General features: G+C 37.6%; 2 protein-coding genes across 4 annotated transcripts in view; both read right to left on the reverse strand.

Annotated features, from left to right (window-relative positions):
- The window catches only part of igf2bp3 (insulin-like growth factor 2 mRNA binding protein 3), a 23153-nt gene extending 21021 nt beyond the window's left edge, over nt 1-2132 (reverse strand). For all 3 annotated transcript variants that reach the window (XM_024259820.2, XM_024259812.2, XM_036214265.1), the window contains exons 1-2: nt 1077-2132; nt 430-490 (exon numbers count right to left, since the gene is read on the reverse strand). In XM_024259820.2, the coding sequence (XP_024115588.1) occupies nt 430-490; nt 1077-1251 (236 nt within the window). In that variant the 5' untranslated portion in view covers nt 1252-2132. The remainder of the gene's footprint in view (nt 1-429; nt 491-1076) is intronic.
- Nucleotides 2133-9327: 7195 nt separating this feature from the next.
- tra2a (transformer 2 alpha homolog) lies at nt 9328-19925 on the reverse strand. Its single transcript, XM_024299385.2, has 8 exons — nt 19330-19925; nt 17189-17298; nt 16944-17103; nt 11550-11738; nt 11196-11311; nt 10097-10195; nt 9963-10027; nt 9328-9884 (listed from the first exon to the last, which is right to left on the reverse strand). Exons 1-8 carry the CDS (start codon nt 19369-19371, stop codon nt 9874-9876), a joined length of 792 nt encoding a protein of 263 aa, XP_024155153.1. The 5' UTR covers nt 19372-19925; the 3' UTR covers nt 9328-9873.
- Between the last annotated feature and the right edge of the window lie 1292 nt (nt 19926-21217).

Genomic DNA, 21217 nt, shown 5'->3' on the forward strand with positions numbered 1-21217 from the left:
AACAGCATGCTGAAGAGGGCGGAAGCGCAGGCAGACAGGGAGAATGACGGGCAGATCCTTCTCAAATGGACGACTCCACAAGGCCTGCACGCCTCAAATCCAGCCTGCATTCACGTTTGGGCTTTTTGCGCTCTAAGAGGGTTTACAAGCCGCCATGAGCTCACATATGCGCACTACATGCGAAAACAATGGTGGATGTGTGAACAGGAGGGCCAAAAGCACAACGGTGTAAGGAGCAAAGCGGAGAGGAGGGTGTACAGTAAACCTCCACACGCCCCTTCTGTTTGACCCCTGAGCTTCCAGGGGAAGGAATTTGTATTTTACGCAAAATTAAATAGCAGAATATAGCACTGAATACGCAACCCTGAACAACAAATGGCCAAGAAAAGACTTTCTTGGATGAAAACAATGCCAACAAATCAAACCTACCTTTGACGCTTAGGAACAGAATGCTCCACTTCCAGAAGTTTCCCGTGGAGTTCAACTTTACCTACAAAAATAAACAAAAAAGCAACAACTTCCATGAAAATGTGTTCGTTTATCTAATAAACCACGAGGATGCCACTCTCGCCATTAAACTCAAGGTGTGCGCCTAACAACCCAGCAGCTATTAACATAAAAAAAATCCATTCACCTGAACCTGTGCGTAAAAAGGCAGATTTTACGAAAGAAGCGTGTACTCTGCTGGCTGCCCTACATTTGACCAACACAATTAAACCACCTGGTGTGTCAGCAACATGGCTTCACCACGCAGACGGAAGGCCCTTGTTTTGAAACCCAAACTGAAACTTAAAGCTTTAAAAACGCACAAATTCATCAGTAAAGTGAGTCTCCACTTCACGGCGTCTGCGCCCAACTGCCCTGAACGCCACGCGAAGCCACAATGGCATGTGGCTGTGTTTACTCCTGCTTTTTAATTCAAGAAAAGCGAGAATTTACGTGTCAAAAGGCCACGTAAAGGTGACAGAAGGAGGCAAAAAAGGCACCCCCCGCTCATGCATTTATTTCTGCAGGCCATGGAAGTAAGAAAATCATTGTTTGGGTGCTTTTGGATGAATTTGTTGAAAATGTCTCACCTGAAAGAACATCGATGGCCCTCATCGCCGCCTTCTCGTCGGGGCAATCCACAAACGCATAGCCACTTTTGACCAGGAACGGACCACTGTGCGGAATCTTCCACTGCTCAAAGACACTTTCCAAGTCCTCCTCGCTCGCCTCTGCGCTCACGTTGCCAATGTAAAGCTTATTCATGTTCCACGCCGAGAGAATGAACAATCTTGGGTTTTTTTCCTTCTTTACGTGGAGGGAGAGTCAGTTATCTGCTCCCGCGGAGTGGAGGTGCAAGCGTGGTGCTGTGCGTGGAGTCGCCGTTACTACTACGGAGCGGCTGTGGCGTGCTTCCCGGTCGCTCGAGCCACAGATTTCAACTGGCGGAGTGCGTTTGCGCGCCGCCGGTCTCTATCGCGCAATAAATGAACGCTCAATTATTAATCTCCAAAAAAAAAAAAAAAAAACGACGGCGGGCCGGGAGGAAAAAAAAGGAGGGGAAACTACTTTGTGTCTTCCTCCAAAACCCCCTTTTTGGCAAAGAGACAGAGAATGTCACACACGGTAAGGCTGGCGCCCGCCTCTAAGTCTACAGCCCAGAATAAGACGAAGAAGGGAGGAGAAGAAAAAAATCCTCTGCTATTCCGGCTTTTTTTTTTTGAATGAGCCACGTGTTCAAACTACAAATCAGCCCACACGTGAGGAATCCCAATTGCTCAATTAAGTATTGGGGGTGTGGGGGGTGCACGGGAATCTGGGGTGGGGACAGCAACGGGGAGTGAAGAAGAAGAAGAAGAAAAAAAGGAGGGGATTGGGAAAAACCTTGTGCGTAAAGGGATTCCGTGAGAAAGTAACTGGAGTCACATTCGTTGCCTTTCTCTGCTACAGCTTCGATTCTCATTGGTCCGCGGGACGGAACATTAAATCGACTGCGCGTTCACGCGCACCCCCTCCATAACAGGCACTGGAAATTGCTCGTGCGCGCGCGGGCGTGCCGTGCTCTAATCTGATGACAAGGGAAAAGGGGGTGTGGCCATTCATAAATGATGCTGAATTGCACGTCGGATGCATTTAATTGCAGGTATGCGTGGATTACGGAGGGACCCCCCGCGCGCGCGCTCAAGTGGAAACTAACCAAACGACGGCGTCCATCTTCTCTAGCAGGAGTGGAGCATTTCTGATCAAAGTCCAACAGGAGGCCCTTTTTTCTCACACATAGCAATAAAGATCACTTTTTAAAATGCTTTACACTTTCTTTATGCGTCATGCGCACAACCTCTCCAAAGCCATGTGGCGCAGACGCACATGGCGAACCTTCTCTGCATGGATTTACTAAAGAGGGAGGGGTCTCCTCTACTACTGCTAGTGTGTCCCTAGCGTCCTATGTAACGCATAGCCCGACTCAATCACGTGTGCAATGCATGGCTGCAGCATTACACAACTGTCAATATAGGATCTTTAGTCAATTATAAGCAGAGGTTAAACGTTAAACCTCCACGTCAGACACAGAGCACAATCCAAACCTGTTTTTAATCCAGTTTGAACCTGCATGTTATGAAGCAAAACATGTTTTTAAATTTAAATTTCACTTTTGAACACCCTTTAGCAAAAAGTAAAGGTTATTTACTTGAGTATTAGTAAGTTTACCATAGACCAGGTCCCAAAACTTTTTTCTTGTCAGGGCCACATCACTGTTTTCTTCTCTGATGTCGGTTTGTAGGCTAAAAAAATATGTAACAATCACAGTCTAAACGTAAACATTTATGGTTCTCCAGAAAGCCACACATAGCCATATTTTTAAACAATTAATTTCTGAAATCTTCAAGGAAAAATCAAATACAAAAACATTTTACAAATGAAAATAATAAATAGTCGATCCTCTCCCGTCATTGTTCAGACTGCAAAAGTCTTGATCTATATATGTACATACACACACATACATATACATATACGTCTTTAATAGTGTTTAAGTGTAGGCCAAATGTGGAGGTGGGCCGGTTCCGGCCCACGCGCCGTAGTTTGGGAACCCCCTGCTATACACCACGTACATCAAGAAAGTATTCTTCAGGCTAAACTGGAACATTTCAAGTTTACAATATATAGATAGTTGTTCCCGGACAAGCCCCCACTTTGTTCTGACTGGCTCTAGACCAGGGGTCCCCAAAGTTTTTCTTGTGAGGGCCACATAATTGTTTTCTTCATCATGTATGTGTGGAGAGTATTCTTTAGACTAAATTGGAAGTCTTTATGCTTACAATATATATATATATACTTATATAAATCCCGGACGAGCCCCCACTTTGTTACAACTGGTTCTAGACCTGGGGTCCCTAAAGTTTTTCTTGTGAGGGCCACACAATTGTTTTCTTCATCATGTATGTGTAGAAAGTAGGACTAAATTGGAACTCTTTATGTGTACTATATATATATCTATATATTGTACACATAAAGAGTTCCAGTATCCCGGACGAGCCCCCACTTTGTTACAACTGGCTCTGCACTGTAACAAAGAAGCGGGAAGGTGCAACCGGTTTTAGCCCCCAAAAATGCATCAATGTGTATAACTCTTGTGCAATCCTACCCATGTTTACACTAAAAGTGGGGTCATCTGGACCCCACAAAACAGAGCGCTGAAGCTTTTTTGTTGTTTTTTTTTCCAAGGATTTTTTATCTTCATTGATGTCGGTAGCAGACATAAAATCCAATCCACCTTTGTCCACCTTAATCATGGGAGGGATCACTCGTCAATATGAGGGTGGGGTCATCTGGACCCAATAAGATAGCACAAAGGTTAAAGACTAGGAGGAGGATTCACTGAGAATCCAGCTCTGTAGCAATGGCACCGAACCCAACAGGAAGTCCTAGAGGAAGCCAATTTCTGAGCTTTTATCCAGAAAAACACCTGAACCAGGTGTAGGATGAGGGGACACAAGGCAAACAACACAAAAACAGACAAAAACGGCCAAAGAGCATAACAAATGTGTATAAATAAGTCAGCTTTTGGCTATAGGGACCAACTAGAAGTCAAAGTAGTCCGGTTGTCGGTGACGCTTAAACACAAAATCTTTAACATACTGTAGCTTTTCTACTGTTAACACATACTGTTAATCTACTGGAATTATTGTGTTACACGTGAAAAGTTACAGTAAATCAAAGAACATAAACACTGGAGCTCAGGTGTCAATTTGCTCCAAACACACAACTTTGTGTCACTTTACTTTTGTTTGAAGAAATATACATGAAATAAGAACTTTCTTTTCCACTTATTCCTCTTGAGTCATATATTTAATTATTTTTTTTAATTTGAATCCTCCAATGTACTTAAAAAAAACGTCTATATGACCAAAAAAGAGCGTTTAGAGCAGATGTGAGTGTTTTTGTCTGTTTCAGGTACGTTGTTCCTACTTCGAGTGGTTTTGCTGCTGAGCAAACACACCGAGCTCTCTGATTGGCCGGCTCTCCGGACCAATCAGAGAGGCGCACACCCTCTCCGCGCGACAGGCCTCAGCGCGCGCGCTCATTGGCTCCCCGGCTCGACAAATTCTATATGAATCAGCGCGCCAATGACTCCACTCCTGCCCGTGTTTGTTTCCTCTCCTGGGCTTTGTCATGAAGCACCACAGATGCAGCCACATTTTCGTCGATTTGACAAACTTTTTTGAACGGTTCTCAACTTTTTTATTTTTTATTTTTATTTTAGCTCGACATAAACGCACGTGTCACCCAAGAAAGTAGATCAAACCAAAAGAGAACAACTCAATTTCGTTTTAAAAATGTTCCTTAAATTATCAAAATAATTATTTTAATCTATCATACAATTTTTAAATTGTGCTTTTCAGTAGAAGTTATGAAGGGAACGCGCACGTGCGCAGGTTGTGAATAATCATAATAATAAAGTGTGGATTCATAGAGGCAGCCGCCATGTGCAGCTCTGCCATGAACTGATGCATGGCTGCAGCCCCCCTCTCTGTGTATGTGTGTGTGTGCGCGCGCGCTCTGGCGCGCGGGCTCTGCAGGGGGAGAAGTGAATGTATCGCTGAGGAATGTACAGAAAGTCTCCCCGCCCCCAGCTGCTGCTGCTGCGGGACTTCTCGTTATGGACAAATTCCATAGGGGGGCAAACTGACATAAAGTTCAGTCTAGACTTCATCCTATGTGGGGGAGCTTTAGTGTAATTAGAAGGGGTGGAAAATGGCTAAAATCGACTCTTTCTTTGGATGTTCCCAAGATTGTTTACGTTAAACGCAGCTTATAGACCAACTTTGTTGGCCTCACTCCAAGATAAAAAGTCTTTCACAAACCCTGGTAGGAAAATACTGAATCCAGGGACTCTGATTTCCGGTGAGATCGCTTTATTTTTTTTTTAATTTCTCGTTGCGTAATTTCGAAAATTGAAAGCCTTTTTGCTTTAAAAGCTGCGCTTTAGTCATGAAATCCTGAGAGTGACCGCTCCGGACAGACAGGGAACACACTGAACGCCATGTTGAGTGAGGAGAGCCTCACACTATCAAGCTCCACGTTTATGGCTCTGGTTTTCATCCTAACACGTGTTTTTCTCCATCAAATGTGAGATATATATATATTGGTTCGTAATAGATTGAATAAAACACCACAGAAGAGGAAGAGGAGGAAGTTTTCTCCTCAGAATGGGCTGCATGACACTCTTCATCTCATCAGAAAATGGCGGTTTTTGCTTTCAAAACACATCCAAGGGAACATTTCTTTATGGTGGCCTTAAAAATAAAAATTAAACTGTCATTTCTTATTGGGAAAAATATTCTAAATAATAGCATTCTGGATTTTATTTTTAAAAGCTAGTTAGTAAAAGAAATGTTTCCATTTTCTTTATTTTTTGAGTTTTTTATACTTATTTTTCCTTGAATTTACTAAAAAGTTAAAACTCAAAAAACACATTTTGACTTTAAATTATTCTGATTTGTTTAAATTTAGTAAAAGTTTTTAAAAAAAACTTAAACTGCAAAATCAACAAATGTTTCCACCTTAATTTTTTTTGTTGAAGCGTTTTCTAATACTTTAAAATCCAACAAAACCCTAGTTATACTCATTTTCTAATGCAAGTTTTTTTTAAAAAAACTTTGATTTTTTTATTATATTAAACTTTCTTGCTCCAAGTGTTTGTGTATTTTATTCTACTTTTGTGTAGCATATTTTTTAGCACCTGTTCCTGTACAGAAGCTTTATATAATTGTGTTTTCACTCTTTGTTGCAGCTCAACTTGGGCCATGAATGAACTAACCTGCAACTTTAACTACTTGAAAACCTGTTGTTTACTCTTGAGGATATTTTTTTATTCATTTACTTCAAAGTAAATGGGATAGATGTTAGTTTTTTTTTTAAATCGAAGTACTTTTAGATTTAAAAGAAAGTATTTGTTGGATTTTGAAGCAGGCCACACTCTAAAAAAGTCGTAATTTGCAGTAAAGTAAATTGTTTTTTGCTTTAAATGTTTTTCAAATTAATTTTTATTCAAGAAAAAAAGAGCTTCTTCTTGTAGGTTTTAAAAAAATCAAATTATACACTTTACATATTTCCAAAACAAATGTGAAAAACTCAACTCTGTAAAGACTATGTAGTTTAGCACGGTTAACATTTTAGTTGAATTTTCTTTTATCTTGTCTAAAAAAACTTCCAAAACAACATAAATTATTATTATTATTTCTTGGTTTTGTGTTTCTTGATCAGCAATATTTCACATTGAAGTGCATAAAAACTGTTTAACCATTTGGTTTAGAGAAAAGACATTTAAACCTTCCTCCTGCCCTCGCTTTGATCCGTTCAAACCAGAATTTATGAACCTGTCGGTTACACATGCTCCTTTCCAGTTCGACTTCTTAGGGTTTGAAGATAAGAAAACTACAAAAAAATGAAAAAATCAAAACAAAATCCAAGAAAATATTTGTGGGAAATTATTCCAACAAATATATTTTAACAAAGTAAGTTTTCTCTTTTTGTGAACAACTTTGGAACAAAAGCAGAGAATATAAAATACCCAGTTTCTCTGGTTTTGTGAGAAAAAACATTTAAAAAATCCAGTTCCCATGTAAAGATAACATGTTTTTTTCTTTTAGAACCCCATTTACAACAATGAAAACATACATTTCCCATGGAGACACAGCAAAAACTTGTCTACAGCAAAGAAACGTGTATGAACAAGTGCAAGTATGTACTAAAGTGAAAATACATTGAGTCCTAAATCTTTAGGTAGGACCCAGTAAGTTGACCTCTGTGTCCTTCCAGCCAGTCTTTACCATGTAACCTTTGGAATAACTTTGGAGTGAAATAACCCGGAGAGGCCCCATGACATGTCAGCCGTGATTATTGAGCTGGTTTGAATGGCCAACCTTATTATCTGGACCAAGGTTTACAGATAAAGAGCCCTTCATTCTTTCAGGGTTGCTTTGTGATTAGCTGTTAATTTTCAAAGATAATGCTCCTTTTTTTTTTTTTTTTTTAGTCTATAGATCTAGAACTTTGGTCCATCTGGTCAACATTGTACTCAAGACTTTTGTCAAAGATTAAACCTTGTTTTTGGAACTTTTTTTTATTTTATAAGTAAGTAAATTGTTATCCACTCTCATTTTGTTGGTAAAGTTTAATAAATAATAAAGCTTGTTTGTTGCTTTATTATGAGGAAAGTAAATAAAAGTGACGGTTTCACACCTTAAACAAATCTAAACATTTATCATGTAGAAAAATGTGTTTTTTTTAGATATCTTTTCCTTTCTTCTGGTAATATTACAACCCAATAATACCACTATATATGAGGTCTGTGCCAAAATATCTATATTAGGGCTGGGAATCCCTGGGTACCTTGCGATACATGGCTCACGATATCGCGATACTGCGATGATTGGTAAAAATCGTCTCATTTAAATTAGAAAAATATATCCCCATTTATTTATTTTTTAGCTTGAATACAATTGTAATAAATGACTTGCGTCTTATTTTGTGCAACAAATACACACTGCAAATCAGTAATACTATGTCTTTGACGAGCATTGACACCAATTGAGTTGGAATTATCTGTGAATTTCAGTGTTAATAGTAAACATGAACAGTTCTACTGGAATTATCGTGTTAACGGTTAAAAAGTTACAGCAAATCAAAGAACAAGCAAATGAGCGCAAGGTAACATGGGGCCATTAATAACGATAAAATAAGGGCCAGATATATTTACATATATATTTTCAATTTTCTGCCCAGATTTGAAAAACAGAGTTACAGAATCAAAGATGGGCGGGGCTTTTATACTAGAATTGCTGAGCAAGATGATGCGGAACTTCCTGGACTTACACCAGTTGACCAATCACAAAAATTCAACTGCAGCAATTGTTTCAACCTGTAGGGGGCAGCACAGACAGTTTTTGACTATTTTCAGTAATTAAACAAGTTTATTTAAATTAATCAAAAATGTGTCAATGACCAAAGACTGTACTTTTAAAGCCCCATTTATAGAGGTCAACAATCAAAATAAGTTGATTTAGGGTTTGGTTATCCTTTAAGCAACCAACGAAAGTTACAATTTCCGCTTCCAGCTACAGATCGATTCTGACGCCGTCTTGCGCGTGACCAGAGGGCCCTCCTCGAATTTGAAAAGACAGATACTTGGCGATAACCCATCGGGAATCAATCGGTGGACGAAATATCGCAATATTTTGGCACAACCCTAATTGATATTGCAATATACCGCGATATTTAGTCCTGTGATTGATTCTCGATGGGTTCTCACCAAGTATTGATCTTTTTTTTTTGTTTGAAGAGGCTGTAAAACGTTATATTCCTTTGGTGAGATGCTCCTTAGGTAGATAGTGTGCGTGTTTCAAGACTTTCTGTCGCAGGCACCAATGTGTCTCTCAGCTATTTGAATAATTCAATTTTTGTTTTGTTGTTTACAATGATTTTGCACTAAGTAGTGACACTGCTGTTCATGTTTACTTTTGTTAACACTGAATTTGACAGATAATTCAAATTCAATTGGTGTCAATGCTTGTCTAAGACATAGTATTACTGATTTGTACAAAAGTGTGTATTATTTGTTGCACAAAATAAGACACAAGTTGTTTGTTAGGATGGTTTTTAAGCTAGAAAATAAATTGGACATATTTTCCCCCAAAATACGTGTTCTTTAGTATAATCTGAGTCATTAGAGATTATTTTTACCAATAATCGCAGTATCGCGATATCATCGATATCGTGAGGTACCCAGTCCTACTTTCTATCCATTTGAATAAGCACGGATTAAAAAGTCAGAAGAGCCAGGAGTTTTCATAGAACTGTATTATCATACAAACACAAAGAAAAGTCACATATTACCTGGGAGCTGAAGCTACAACTTCCTCGACAAAGAAAAGTTTAATGTGAGCGTAGACTCAAAAACAAGAACATAGATCAGTTCAACTGACAGAGATACATTTGTGTGTTTTTTCTTTTTATTTTTGCACTTCTAGATAAAGGTTGGAAAACCAAGGATCACAATCTTATGCATTACCAGCGACCACGATACCAATTTTGATTAATAATAATAACAACAGATCAGGCAATCTATGTTGCACGAAAACAAAAGAGAAGGAAGGAAGGAAGGAAGGCTGCAGACGGAAGAATGAAGAAGAGATGAGTTCTTAGTGACTCACTCTTAACATGCTTGCATCAAAATGTCAAAAATAGAAGATATCTAGTACTTGTACACGAGAACCACCTCAAAAATGATGAGTTTGCTAATAAAGGTCTGCCGATTTAAAATGTTCCTCGATGAAGGGCCGCACACCAGCTACGCCTGAAGGGGAGTTGATGCTAAAAAGAGTTTATTTAGAATCTTCCTGCAAAAAGAAAACACTTTCATTTAGTAGGAAGACACAGTTGATCTCATTTTCTCTTGCTGTGTTCTTCTCACTTACTTGGGCTGTAGGAACGGGAACGAGACCTGTATCGACTGTAGTAGGGCGACGGCGAGCGCCTGCGACTGAAAACAAGCGAAGGATGTGACCGACTTTCTCTGGCACGACGATCCAAACTTTGAAGCTTTACTCACCTATACCTGTAGTCGTACTCGTCATATCTGTCGTATCTGTCGTAACTGCGGTCGTAGTAGGAGTCCCTTCGCTTCCTGGGGCCTCCGCCACCTCCATTGCTGCAAGATGACAAAGAACTCTCAACAAACCAAAAAGCTCCGGAGCCACGAGTACACCTTCATCCCTCTTTGGATTTAAGAAAAATGCTTACATCTGAATAAATAATAGGTTGGTTACTTAAGTTTTGTCTTTCTTAAATTTTTAAATCATAAATTACAAACTTTATTTTTTGTTGCTATTCAGAGGCAAAGATCTTAAAGTATAATTGCAAGTAAATCTATTGTATCAGGATCTTAATCGGCACAGGATGCATTTTATTTTGAAAGGAAAAAGGTTGTGATGCTGTCAAGAGTTATATAATTAGGGCTGGGTTGATAACGTTTAATGGGATTTCCAATAGGACGGCTAATGGTAACGCTCGGTTGACGTAAACATATATTGATGACTAAATGAACATCTTTATAAACTCACAGGTAGGAATTTTACAAACTCTTAAGGAAATATGTTTTAAAAGTAGCCATTTGTGGTCTAACGCAGTTTTTTGCTCATACTTTCTACTTCTTCTGGGAAAAGGTGTACAGCAATAGCGCGATCGCCACCTAGTGGCCAAACTGAAATGCCCTCCAGGAGAAACAGAACAATGAAACAATCTAATATGTTCAAAACAGAGTAGATTATTAATTTAATTCTAAACAAATGTTTATAAATGTATAAACTCAAAATTGAATTGAATTCAGAGGATCGAAAGAACTAAAAAAAAAAAAAAAAAATCTGAATAGAATTGATCCAGGCTCTTGTGAATCAAAACTGGAAATCATTATCGACACTCAGCCCTATATATATATTACTGTAATAATTAAACTATTGTAAATATTCATAGGCAATATTTTATAAACGAAAGGCCACAAAAATATAAATAAAATGCCTTAACAGTGAGGTGGCTCTCGGTCAGCTGCAGAGCCCAGTCATAGACCAGGAAGCCTTAAACCACATGTTTCATTGAGTGGACATGAACTATGTCCGTGTAAAGGTGACATTTGGTAGTGCTGCTGATCTTACTAAGTTGGTCTTCCCATGTAGATTCCAGGTGTGGGAGTGTGGGGGCGTTTGGTAATGGAATAATCCACTCGGATCTGCCTCCCATCCATGTTCATGCCGTTGGTCTGCTCTATTGCCTGAGATAAGTCAAAGAATATACAAGACCAGCTTGTTGAGTTCAACTTAAAAAAAGCTCACCCAACACTTGATTTGACACAATCACAGCAAGCTTCTGAAATCTGAGACAAGTCTGACATCTAGTGGTCAATCTGTGTAATCACAGCACTGTGCTTTCAATTTCAGTAAAAAACCAACATATAAAGAACGCTCTTATGAGAACATAAAACGTTTTTCTTCAACAAATGTTTTCCGTACCTCTCTGGCATCGCAGAGCCTCTCAAAGTAGATAAACGCAAAGCCACGGGAGCGGCCGGTGCGCTGGTCATGCACCATGTTGATCCCAGTCAGACGTCCGTAGCGTGAAAACACCTCCCTCAGGTCACGCTCGGTTGTGGATAAGTTCAGGCCAAAGACCCCGAGACAGGTGCTGGGATCAGGGTTCTCCTGAAAAGGTTAACACATGGAAGAAGTTGAAGATACCTGCGTAACACAGTTAAATATGAAATTTAGCCCCCAAAAAAGTATGTAAAACCTATTTTACTTTTCAATTAACTGTATTCCTTTCGGCCTTTTTTGTTCAACCTTTGATGTTTGTTTTCCACTTGATTAAAAAAGATGTTCTTGGTTGTGTCCACATTCCTTCACTACGTGGTGCAATATATAGGGCATTTACTGTGTCTACAAGGATGGAAATTTCCCAGAAGTCTTTGCAAAAAACTAGTGTGCATCGATGCTCCCTCAAATGGATTGGATTTAATTGTTTTCTCGTTTGAAAAAAATGTATTTAAGTTTGTTTTTTTAATCATCCAAGTTTAAATCATCAGAACACAGCAGATTCATAAATAGACTGTAAAATGTTTAGGATGTTTTTGCTTCGGTGACGTCTTACATGATGTTTAAAAAAAAAAAAAATCGGTATAATCAACGCATGCTTGATACATGTTAGACAAAAAAGACCAACATTAGTTTTTTGTAGCCACACAAAAACGTGAACACGAAGATTTATTATTTTTTTCTATTGTCTAAATCAAAAATGTAACTTTAACAAAAATCGTAATTATTTTTGGGGTGATTAGACTGTTACAGTTTCGTTTAAATGTGTCTTTTGGCCACTTAACCTTAATCCTGTTTCTTTTATTTAAACTTAACTTCAAGTTGTTCAAAAGTGGCTCAACTCTGAACTTGAATTTGTCCTATAATCCAGACATTTTTTACTTCCTTTCTTCTGTCCCCATAACCTTATTTATAAAACATCAATTCAACATCAAAGCGCTACAGAGACGCATCATAAAGTTGTGAAGACAGTGAACTTTTAGGAAACAATTGTCACCAAACTATCAGTTCCACTAACTAAAAATGAACTTGTGCAAAAAAATTAAAATAATAGGTTTTGTTTTTTTATTTTGAAATATCAAAAAGATTGTCTGATTGGAAGGTGTCTTTGGTAAGATTTGCTGTTCATTAAAAAGAAGAGGGAAGTCATTCTCTGAGATTTATAGAACTTTACATCTTGTGAGACAATATTACTATAAATATAATAGTAATTTTAGTTCTTACAATTACAAAAAATTCAGAGTTATTGCAATAAAAATCTCCCCCCCAAAAAAACTAACAAAAAAAGAACACATCAACAGTGGAAGTTCAAATTAACTAAGAAATCCAGATGAACACAGGAGCATCGAACAATGGTTGTGTAGGGAGTAAAGCCTTCTTTGAACAAAGCAGATGCCTCAAGTTTCACCTCTGGATCATTTACAATGCAGCTTTGACTCTCCTCCCTCTGAAGCTCCTCATTCATTCACACACAGGATTAGGAAAAGACGGATGCTGCCACAGTAAACTATTTCTCCAACTCAGAATAGCAGTAGTATTCTGACCCAGGAAAATCTCTGAACTGTATCGGAGACCAAATGATAGTCTATGAACAGAGAATGTTTTCAGGAGAAGGTCCTAAACAGAGCATGGAGCCACAACCCAAAACTGTCAGTTTGGGTTTGTTTTAACTTGATCTTTGCTTCAAGGTCGACCATTGGAAAAAATGTAAATTACAAGTAGCAACGAGATTATGAATAAAGAATTATATGAAAATATTATTCTGGGAGGATGTAATCTAAAGTCCAGACTTCAAATCAGTGAAACTGGTGGTGGAATATCAAATTACTGTTCAAGAAACAGTCATTATTTGTGTGATGATGTTATGTATTACTTAGTGGTGTGGCACTACACTGCACCCTTGTGGTTTCTTTATGCAACAACAAGGAGAGACCTTTGTTTTTCAGGATCTTTTATTCTATTCAAGCCTCATAACTGACATTTTGACTTGCATGAAAGACTACATTTAACGTAGCAATCACTCTTGATCTGAGATGGGAGTTTTTTTATTCTGTACTCTATTGGATTTTTTGTTTTCTTTGCACAAGGTTCCACAAGCCTCTCCAGCTCTTTAAGTAACTTGATCCTTAGAACATTTAAAGGGCCTATACCACACTTTCAGAGTAAAAGATACCCATATATGATCAGATATTACCTTTGGCACGCTAAAGAACAAATTATTAATGAAATATTAGTTAATTTTGTGAATTCTTTTTTACCTGAAAGTAAAACGCATTGATTTCGCTCCTTGTGGGACCCGCCCATTTCATGATGTCAACCTAGAGCCGGCCTCTGCAGCATGTCTTCTGCGTTTCAGACGAAAAGAAAGATCCGATTTCATCTTTCAAATGTGGATGTACATATTGAGTATCTGCCTTAAGTAGCCACGGCGTTTATTTCAAACATTATTGAAATGATGTGAACGTTGTATTATGTGAAAGTTTCTGTTCTCTTTGAAGCATCACCAATCTCTGTATCAAAAATTCTCTTTGCTTCCATGTGAATCATTTTCCTGGAGACACGCGCACTTTTGCGTCTTTGCTCAATGATCCACGTTCAAACCAGTTCTTGTGATTCGTCGCTTGGTTTTTCCACCAGGAAATAGTCCGCCCCTTTCGCCAGCCGTCTTCCCAATATCACCACCTGCTTGTGCTATTCTGATGCCTTTAGGGTCCACAGCCAAATGTCGTGCAGATTCCTCATCAGAATGTTCTTCGGCGTATGCCACCGCACAAAGTTTAAACGCTAAATCAAGCTAGAGTCGCATTACCTGCGGAATACTTGTGTGAATGCTTTTTGCTGAAAGTAGTTGCTGAAAATGCTGAAGCTTTTTGCTGAAAATGGTGACGCAATTTACTTTAATTGCTGAAAGGATTTTCTAAAAATGCAAAAGCTATTTGCAAAATGTTAAATTGCCAAAAACTAGAAATTTCATTAAAAAAACAATGAAAGAGCACTAAAGTTTATCTAAATTTCTGAAAAATTTGTAGTAAATTTGCTTAAAAATCTCTAATACATGCCAGTTTTGCAAAAAATATTTAGTGTGTTACTTAAATATGAGCTAAACACTAAATTAGCCAAAAAACCCCAATGGATAACAAATTAACCAAAAATGTTAGCATGTTGCTAAAATAATAGCTAAACTCAAAAATAGCCTAAACTTTCTCTGTAAACTAAATTAGCCAAAACCGTTAGTTGGATGCTAAAATAAAAGCGAAACTTTAAAGTTCCCCAACAGCAATTTTTTTTTTTTATTTAAAAAAAACGTTTTCAATAGTGTTTTAATCATAACTATGAAGTTTTTAACCAAAATCCCACAACCTAATTGTCTTTCATTTTTCATTCTGATCTGAAGCTTTCGTCTGAAAAATATTCTCTGGGGGGCTTTCAGTTATCCTTTACAGCTGCGGTCAAATGAGCCGCCGTTCACATTTCCGTGGTCACATCAAGAAGCTCCGTGGAGTCTGGTGGAGATTTTCCAGCGTTCTCAGTCCTGCTACCGTAAGTATTGGATGAAACTCACACCAAAAATCCAGTGATGCTGATTTGACCACAGAAATGTGAACGGCGGCTCATTTAACTGAGACAACGGTAAGATTACCTTCTCCTCTCCGGAACCTGAGGTTTGCACGCTTGCTGGGCCAGATTAGGGGTTTTGCGCACGTGCAGCAGAGCAATGGTGATGTAATAACTGCTCATTAATTCAAACAGAGATTTTCTGTGACAGTTTGATTGACAGCAATTTAAAAGGAGAAATACTGAGAAATCCAAAAACAAAATTATTTCTTTGTTCTCTTTCATAAGAAAAATGCCACACATACACGTTAAAAACTTAAAAAAACAGGATTTTCCTCAGAGGGGGACTTTAAATTAGCCTAAAAAACCCCAGTAGATAACAAATTAGCAAAACGTTAGCATTTTACTAAAATATTAGGTAAACTCCAATTTTTGGGAAAATTACTAAAAAAAAGATTTAAACATGGCTGGTGAATATATTTAAAGGTTTGTTGCTAATCTACTTAAAATGTTGAGATTTGAAGACTTTCTCATTCATTTCCTATGAGGCATATTTTGCTCAATATTTTAAATACTATAAAGTTTAAGAGGGCTTCATAGGTTAATTGGTGACTCTAAATTGCCCCTAGGTGTGAATGTGAGAGCGAATGTGTGTGTGATTGAGGCCCTGTGACAGACTGGCGACCTGTCCAGGGTGAACCCCGCCTTCGCCCATCAGAAGCTGGGATAGGCTCCGGCAGACCTGTGACCCCAAAAGGGAAGAGCGTCCAAGAAAATAAATGAGTGAAGGAAAATGAATAAAGTTTCAGAGTACCAAAAATACAAGCAGTAATGTCCTGGACGAGCTGAATGTTTTGATACTAAGACTGCTGAAATGGCTGATTTCCTGAAGCTAGCCGAATGTGCGTGTTAGCATGGGTATGGTGCTAAAGCAGCGCAGACGCTTCCTGAAAGGGGCCGTTCTCAATTTAGAGGAGCCGTTCTCACTGGTTTATGTCACGCGGGGAGGAGCTGCTCATTTCCGTGGGTTTGGGAGGGGCTGCTGCTCAGAGTGCAGGCTTTAAGGAGGATTAGTAAGAAAAGCATAAATGGATGAAAGTATCCTTTTGGGGTTCTTTATAACCAGGAATGATTATTATAATACACTTATAAGCTCAAAAAGTTGATTCTTCATGGTATAAGTCCTCCACCTTCTCCACCTCTGCTCCCAGTAACCACACCGTTCCACTTGAGTAGCTCATTTACACACAAATAATCTACTTGGCAACAGCTGACCTGCATTTCTTCTTGTTACACCTGCAGCATATCTAACCAACGTCTTACAGCCCTCATACATGCCCTGCACAACTCTAACATTCTTCTCTGTCACTCCAGACTTCCTCATCCAAACCACAGCTTTTCTTGCTGCATCCTGTCATAAACTTTCTACAAAATCATCTACCACAGAAATAAAAATCAGCATCACCTGACTTTCTTCTCCAGAAGCATTTTTAAAGCATTTCCTTATCAAACAACTTTAACACTACAGAATTCAGGAATGTATTTGGGTTTGTGTTTTTATATCCTGTTAAAACATACAAGTGTTAGTGAAACTATACTGTTTTCTTGTGTATATATTTTTTCCTGCTTTGTTTACTTAAGAAATCCACTTTTCTTTAAAGATATGTTTAATAAATTCAGTACTAAAACCGTTAATATATGCAAATCCTTTGAATCCCACTTTCATATGGAAGCAATCCTGAAAAATCCCATTCCACTCACTCTGGTACCGGTGTGGCGGCGGCGGCTGGACATTGGGGACGCGTTTTGGCTCCTCTTACGGCGATGCTCGGGGCTGTAGGACGGAGAGCGGGACCTCCTCTGAGGAGAGCAGGACCGAGAATTTGAGCGGTGCGGGTTGGATTGCCTCCGAGAGCGAGACCTGAAGAAGTAAGAGGTGCTGCATTAACTGGTACAGACATACCTAAAAAAAACATGAACAAAAGAGACAAACAACAACAACACACCTGACTTTTGAATGGGAGTCGGATCTGGAGTCCGAGCGGATGCACGCCTGAGACGGGCTTTGGGAGCCAGACTTGCTCTGCGATTTGGTCCGAGCTGGACTTCCATGACCCTGTTTAGATCGGGAAAATTAGCACAGTGGCGTGTTAAATGGGGAAATTCATGTCTTCTGCACTTATAGATCTTTATTAAAGGAGGGCTTTGTGAAGGACTTTTGATCAAAAGATTAAAGAAAGTAAGTACACAAACATGTAAAGTTCTGCCTTAAAAATAAGTAAAAACATGTTTTTAACTTTGTAAAATGTACTCTAATATTATATGAATTTGCAAAACAAGTTGTACACTTTTCATGCATTATATTCAACTCTTTTTTAACAAAAGAAAATTTGCAAAGTTTCAAGAAAGAAAACAGTTTTGGGATTTTCTTAGAGGTTTAAGAAGAGGCTGAAGATCTGCTGTTTTTGATTTGTAAAAGCTTCTGCTTTCACAACTGGGATATTCCCAAAAAGGAGCCAAACACCTATAAGTTCTCATTATGGGAATGTTGTATGCATAATGTTGTACAAAGTAAAACTAGGATTGCCAGATATAGTCATTGTTTTGATCACTGAATGTGCTTCATTTTGTTGCATCAGTTTTATGTATTTCTTTTTTTTTAATTATTTACAGGAACTATCGAACAGGAAAATGTGATTTAAATAAAACCCATAAGAAATGTTTAGGGGGTACAATACCATAAATGGTGAGCGATATTGAACCATCCAGACCTACAGCTTTAAGCCATACAGTAGCTCAGATGAGGAAAACAAAGACGTACATGGATCTATTTGTCTGCAAGTGGATGCATCAGAACGGAGCAGAGCAGATTGTAGCTTCTACATCACTAGTTAGTACAAGCTTTTTCAAATTCCATTTTTTTCCATCTGTTCCTAATTCACATCACTTTATGAAAAGAAATACTTAAAAATGTAATTTTAAGCTTAAATTTCTTCATATTTGCTCTACATCGTGAGAAAATCAACACGAAAAAGTTAAAAATAACATTTTTATTGGGTCAAGTGTTTAAGACAAAGCTTTTAAAATGGATTTTCTGGGAATCAAATTCACAAATAAAAGCTTATGGTCATTGTGTTTCCTACAGGCACAAATATGATCATTTCCTGGCTTATTAATGATAAATCAGTGTATATAATCTGAGGAAATTAGTGCATGTAAAACCACAAGGTTTTTAACAACCTCAATATGCTTCAAACATACATGAAAAATGAGTAAATATAATGAACTTATGTAGGCTTTTTTTTAAAATTGGAATATATCAATTATAATTATTTTATTTGTTAATAAAAGGGCCACAGATCAGGTTAAAAGTTGATTATTTTGGCTTATGGTGAAAACTCCCATCAGGACAGGATCTTTAAATCCCCATCATTTTAAACTTTCATTATAATTAATTTAAATTAACGTGTATTTGCAAGATATATAGAAATCAGATAAAACATCTCCTGTGAAAACTATTTTAAACTTGGACATAGTAAAAATAAATGCATGCCCAATTTTTAATAACTTTTTTTTAATTCACATCGAATTAATCTGTTTTCATAGAGTAAAATTTAATTGTTTTAAATGCCCCGCATGTAATTTGGCACTTCTCGCCCACTGTATCTCTCAATCATCGAGTTTAAGTGTTGCAGCAACAGCTAATTAGGCTAAATCATCGAGTGCAAACAGACAGAGTGGCCTGGGACATCTGATAAATGCTAAAGCATGCTAAGGGATTGGCAATGGCTTTAGCAACATCCATGCGGACTCGAGCTTCGTATGTGAACATCGTAGACACACGAAATTAACCAAAAACAACGAAAATACGCGAAAGAATGAAAGTAAACCGTCGATTTAAAGGTTCTAGTTGCTGTTTTTTCCTTAGCAAAGACCTACTAGCTTAGATGCTACATTCGGAGGAGCGTAAAAGACAATGCGCTGTATCGACGTTTCAGATGGAAGCGGATCATTTATATGCCTTTGATGTAAAATAACACAGTTATATTTGACAATTTCAACAGTTAAATAAATAATTAGCATTTATCAGAGGCCACATAAAGTGGACAAACAGTATGCTAACGCATTGATAGCCAAAACAACATACCCGGTCCCGTCTGTTGTAGTTTCCGTCCTCGCTGCCACTCATTGTTTAGTAGAGTTACAGTTTATTCTTTTAGCAGCAATAAACTGAATTATTTTAATTTTCTGATGTTACAGATAAATTCCGCTTAATCTTGAGTGGTTACCTCGAACCGAATGCCTTGTCACTTACGGGTGTAAATAAAGTTACGACAAACCGAAATCTGTGACTGTCGGTTTGTGCTACCGTAGGTGGCGCTGTGTGCTAACAACGTCACAAACGACGCAGAACACGGACCCACGAGTCTGCGCAGTACCTGCTTCTTCTTTTCTTTTCTTTTTCTTTTTTTTTAGGGTGTGAGTAACTACGCCTTCTTAAGTCATTGATTGGACCTTATTACGTTTTGTGTTTTTGTCAATATTATTGACAAAAAACGAATTGACAAATAGCATAATTATTTGTCAATAAAGTTTATAAAAAAAAGGTAATCAGATCCTGTCATGCTGCAGTTTTTTAATGCCACAGCCTTAGATTCATTAATAATTACACACATTTAAAAGCTATTAAAACCTGTATGCTATTTGAAAAATATGGTTTGGATAATTGGTAATTTTGTTTAATTTTGTTCAGCGTGCTCTGAACCCGGATCTTATTTTGTTTTCTTTTTTGTCATTTACTGCTCTTTTTGTTGGCCCTCTTGTTCATTTTTTGCTGCTTATGTGTGTATCTTAAGTTTTGTTAATAAAGTTTAAGAAAAAAATCTGTTAGTAAGCTAAATCGTAAAGGTAGTCCCCGGGGACTGGAAAGGAAGAAATTAAGGTTGAACATTTTTCTAAAAACATTTGTTTATTTATGCTTTTAAAGAAAAAAATTAAGCCCTCGACGCATTATTAAACATTATGAGAAACAGCGCCCCCTGTAGTCATTATCTCTAATAGCAAAATCTGACGGATCAGATTTCATGAAGCTCGTTCTTGCATTTATTTGAACCTTTTCTGAAACATTTGACACATAAAAGAAACAAAACTACAGAAATATTATAATTGAAAAGACATTTAAGTTCAGAATTTCTACTACGTAATAAAAAAAATAGTTCAAATCTGTGATTTAAGATAGTTTGAAAGGTCCACCTTAAAAAATCATTCACATATTGACACATTTGGAAAATATTTGGAATATCTGTGGATCTTGTTCTTGCCCTGCTATTTCAAGTGCTTTGTGAGCATGCAGTTAACATAGTACATATGGGACTCGAGTACATTTTTAGTTTGAACCTGGTTGACCTTCAGTAACAAGTGACTGTATCAGCTTTAACTGCTGTGTAGAGCAATGCTAGTGGGAGAAAAACAGAGCTGTGTCATTCGTCGGGGAATACTCCCTTTAAAATTTCCATTCCTGAATCTTTTTTGCATTAAATATATCAGATTACACATGTTGTGAAGGGTTGTACTCTTTTTTTAAGTGTGAAAAAGTAATAAGATTAAATGAAGAAGACATTGACAATTTATGAAATAAATTAAAATATTTGACAGAAATACACACATGTATTTTTTTTTAATTTATTTTAAACAATCAAACAAAATAAGCTAACATCTGATTATCCAACCATGGAGAACCTTTGTGATCAAATCTAGCAGCTCTTTTTTATCATTTGTTTATTCTTTTTTATTTAATTTAAAAGGAAAAAAACATACATTTTTAGTCTATGTCAAGGATTTATATGAATCATGTCTTGATGATCTTAAAATTCATTTTTTGCATTTTGTTGTTGTTGAAGTGGAGAATGTGTACAGTGGAGCTAAAAACCTTTTTCCAAAAACAAGATGAAACAAGAATAGAAATGATCCACAAACAAAAAAGCAGATGGCAAATATTTTGTATTTGACAGAGTTCTAATATTCAAATTTAAAAT

This window comes from Oryzias melastigma, linkage group LG11 (assembly GCF_002922805.2).
Source record: "Oryzias melastigma strain HK-1 linkage group LG11, ASM292280v2, whole genome shotgun sequence".
NCBI lineage: Eukaryota > Metazoa > Chordata > Actinopteri > Beloniformes > Adrianichthyidae > Oryzias > Oryzias melastigma.

Bases quoted from the DNA above. Each gene is read 5' to 3' on its own strand.
- tra2a (XM_024299385.2), bottom strand. From the start codon at position 19,371: ATGAGTGGCAGCGAGGACGGAAACTACAACAGACGGGACCGG. The intron at 17,299-19,329 runs GTATGTTGTTTT...CGATCTAAACAG, and splicing joins ACTACAACAGACGGGACCGG to GGTCATGGAAGTCCAGCTCG. The intron at 11,312-11,549 runs GTACGGAAAACA...GACTTATCTCAG, and splicing joins GGCTCTGCGATGCCAGAGAG to GCAATAGAGCAGACCAACGG.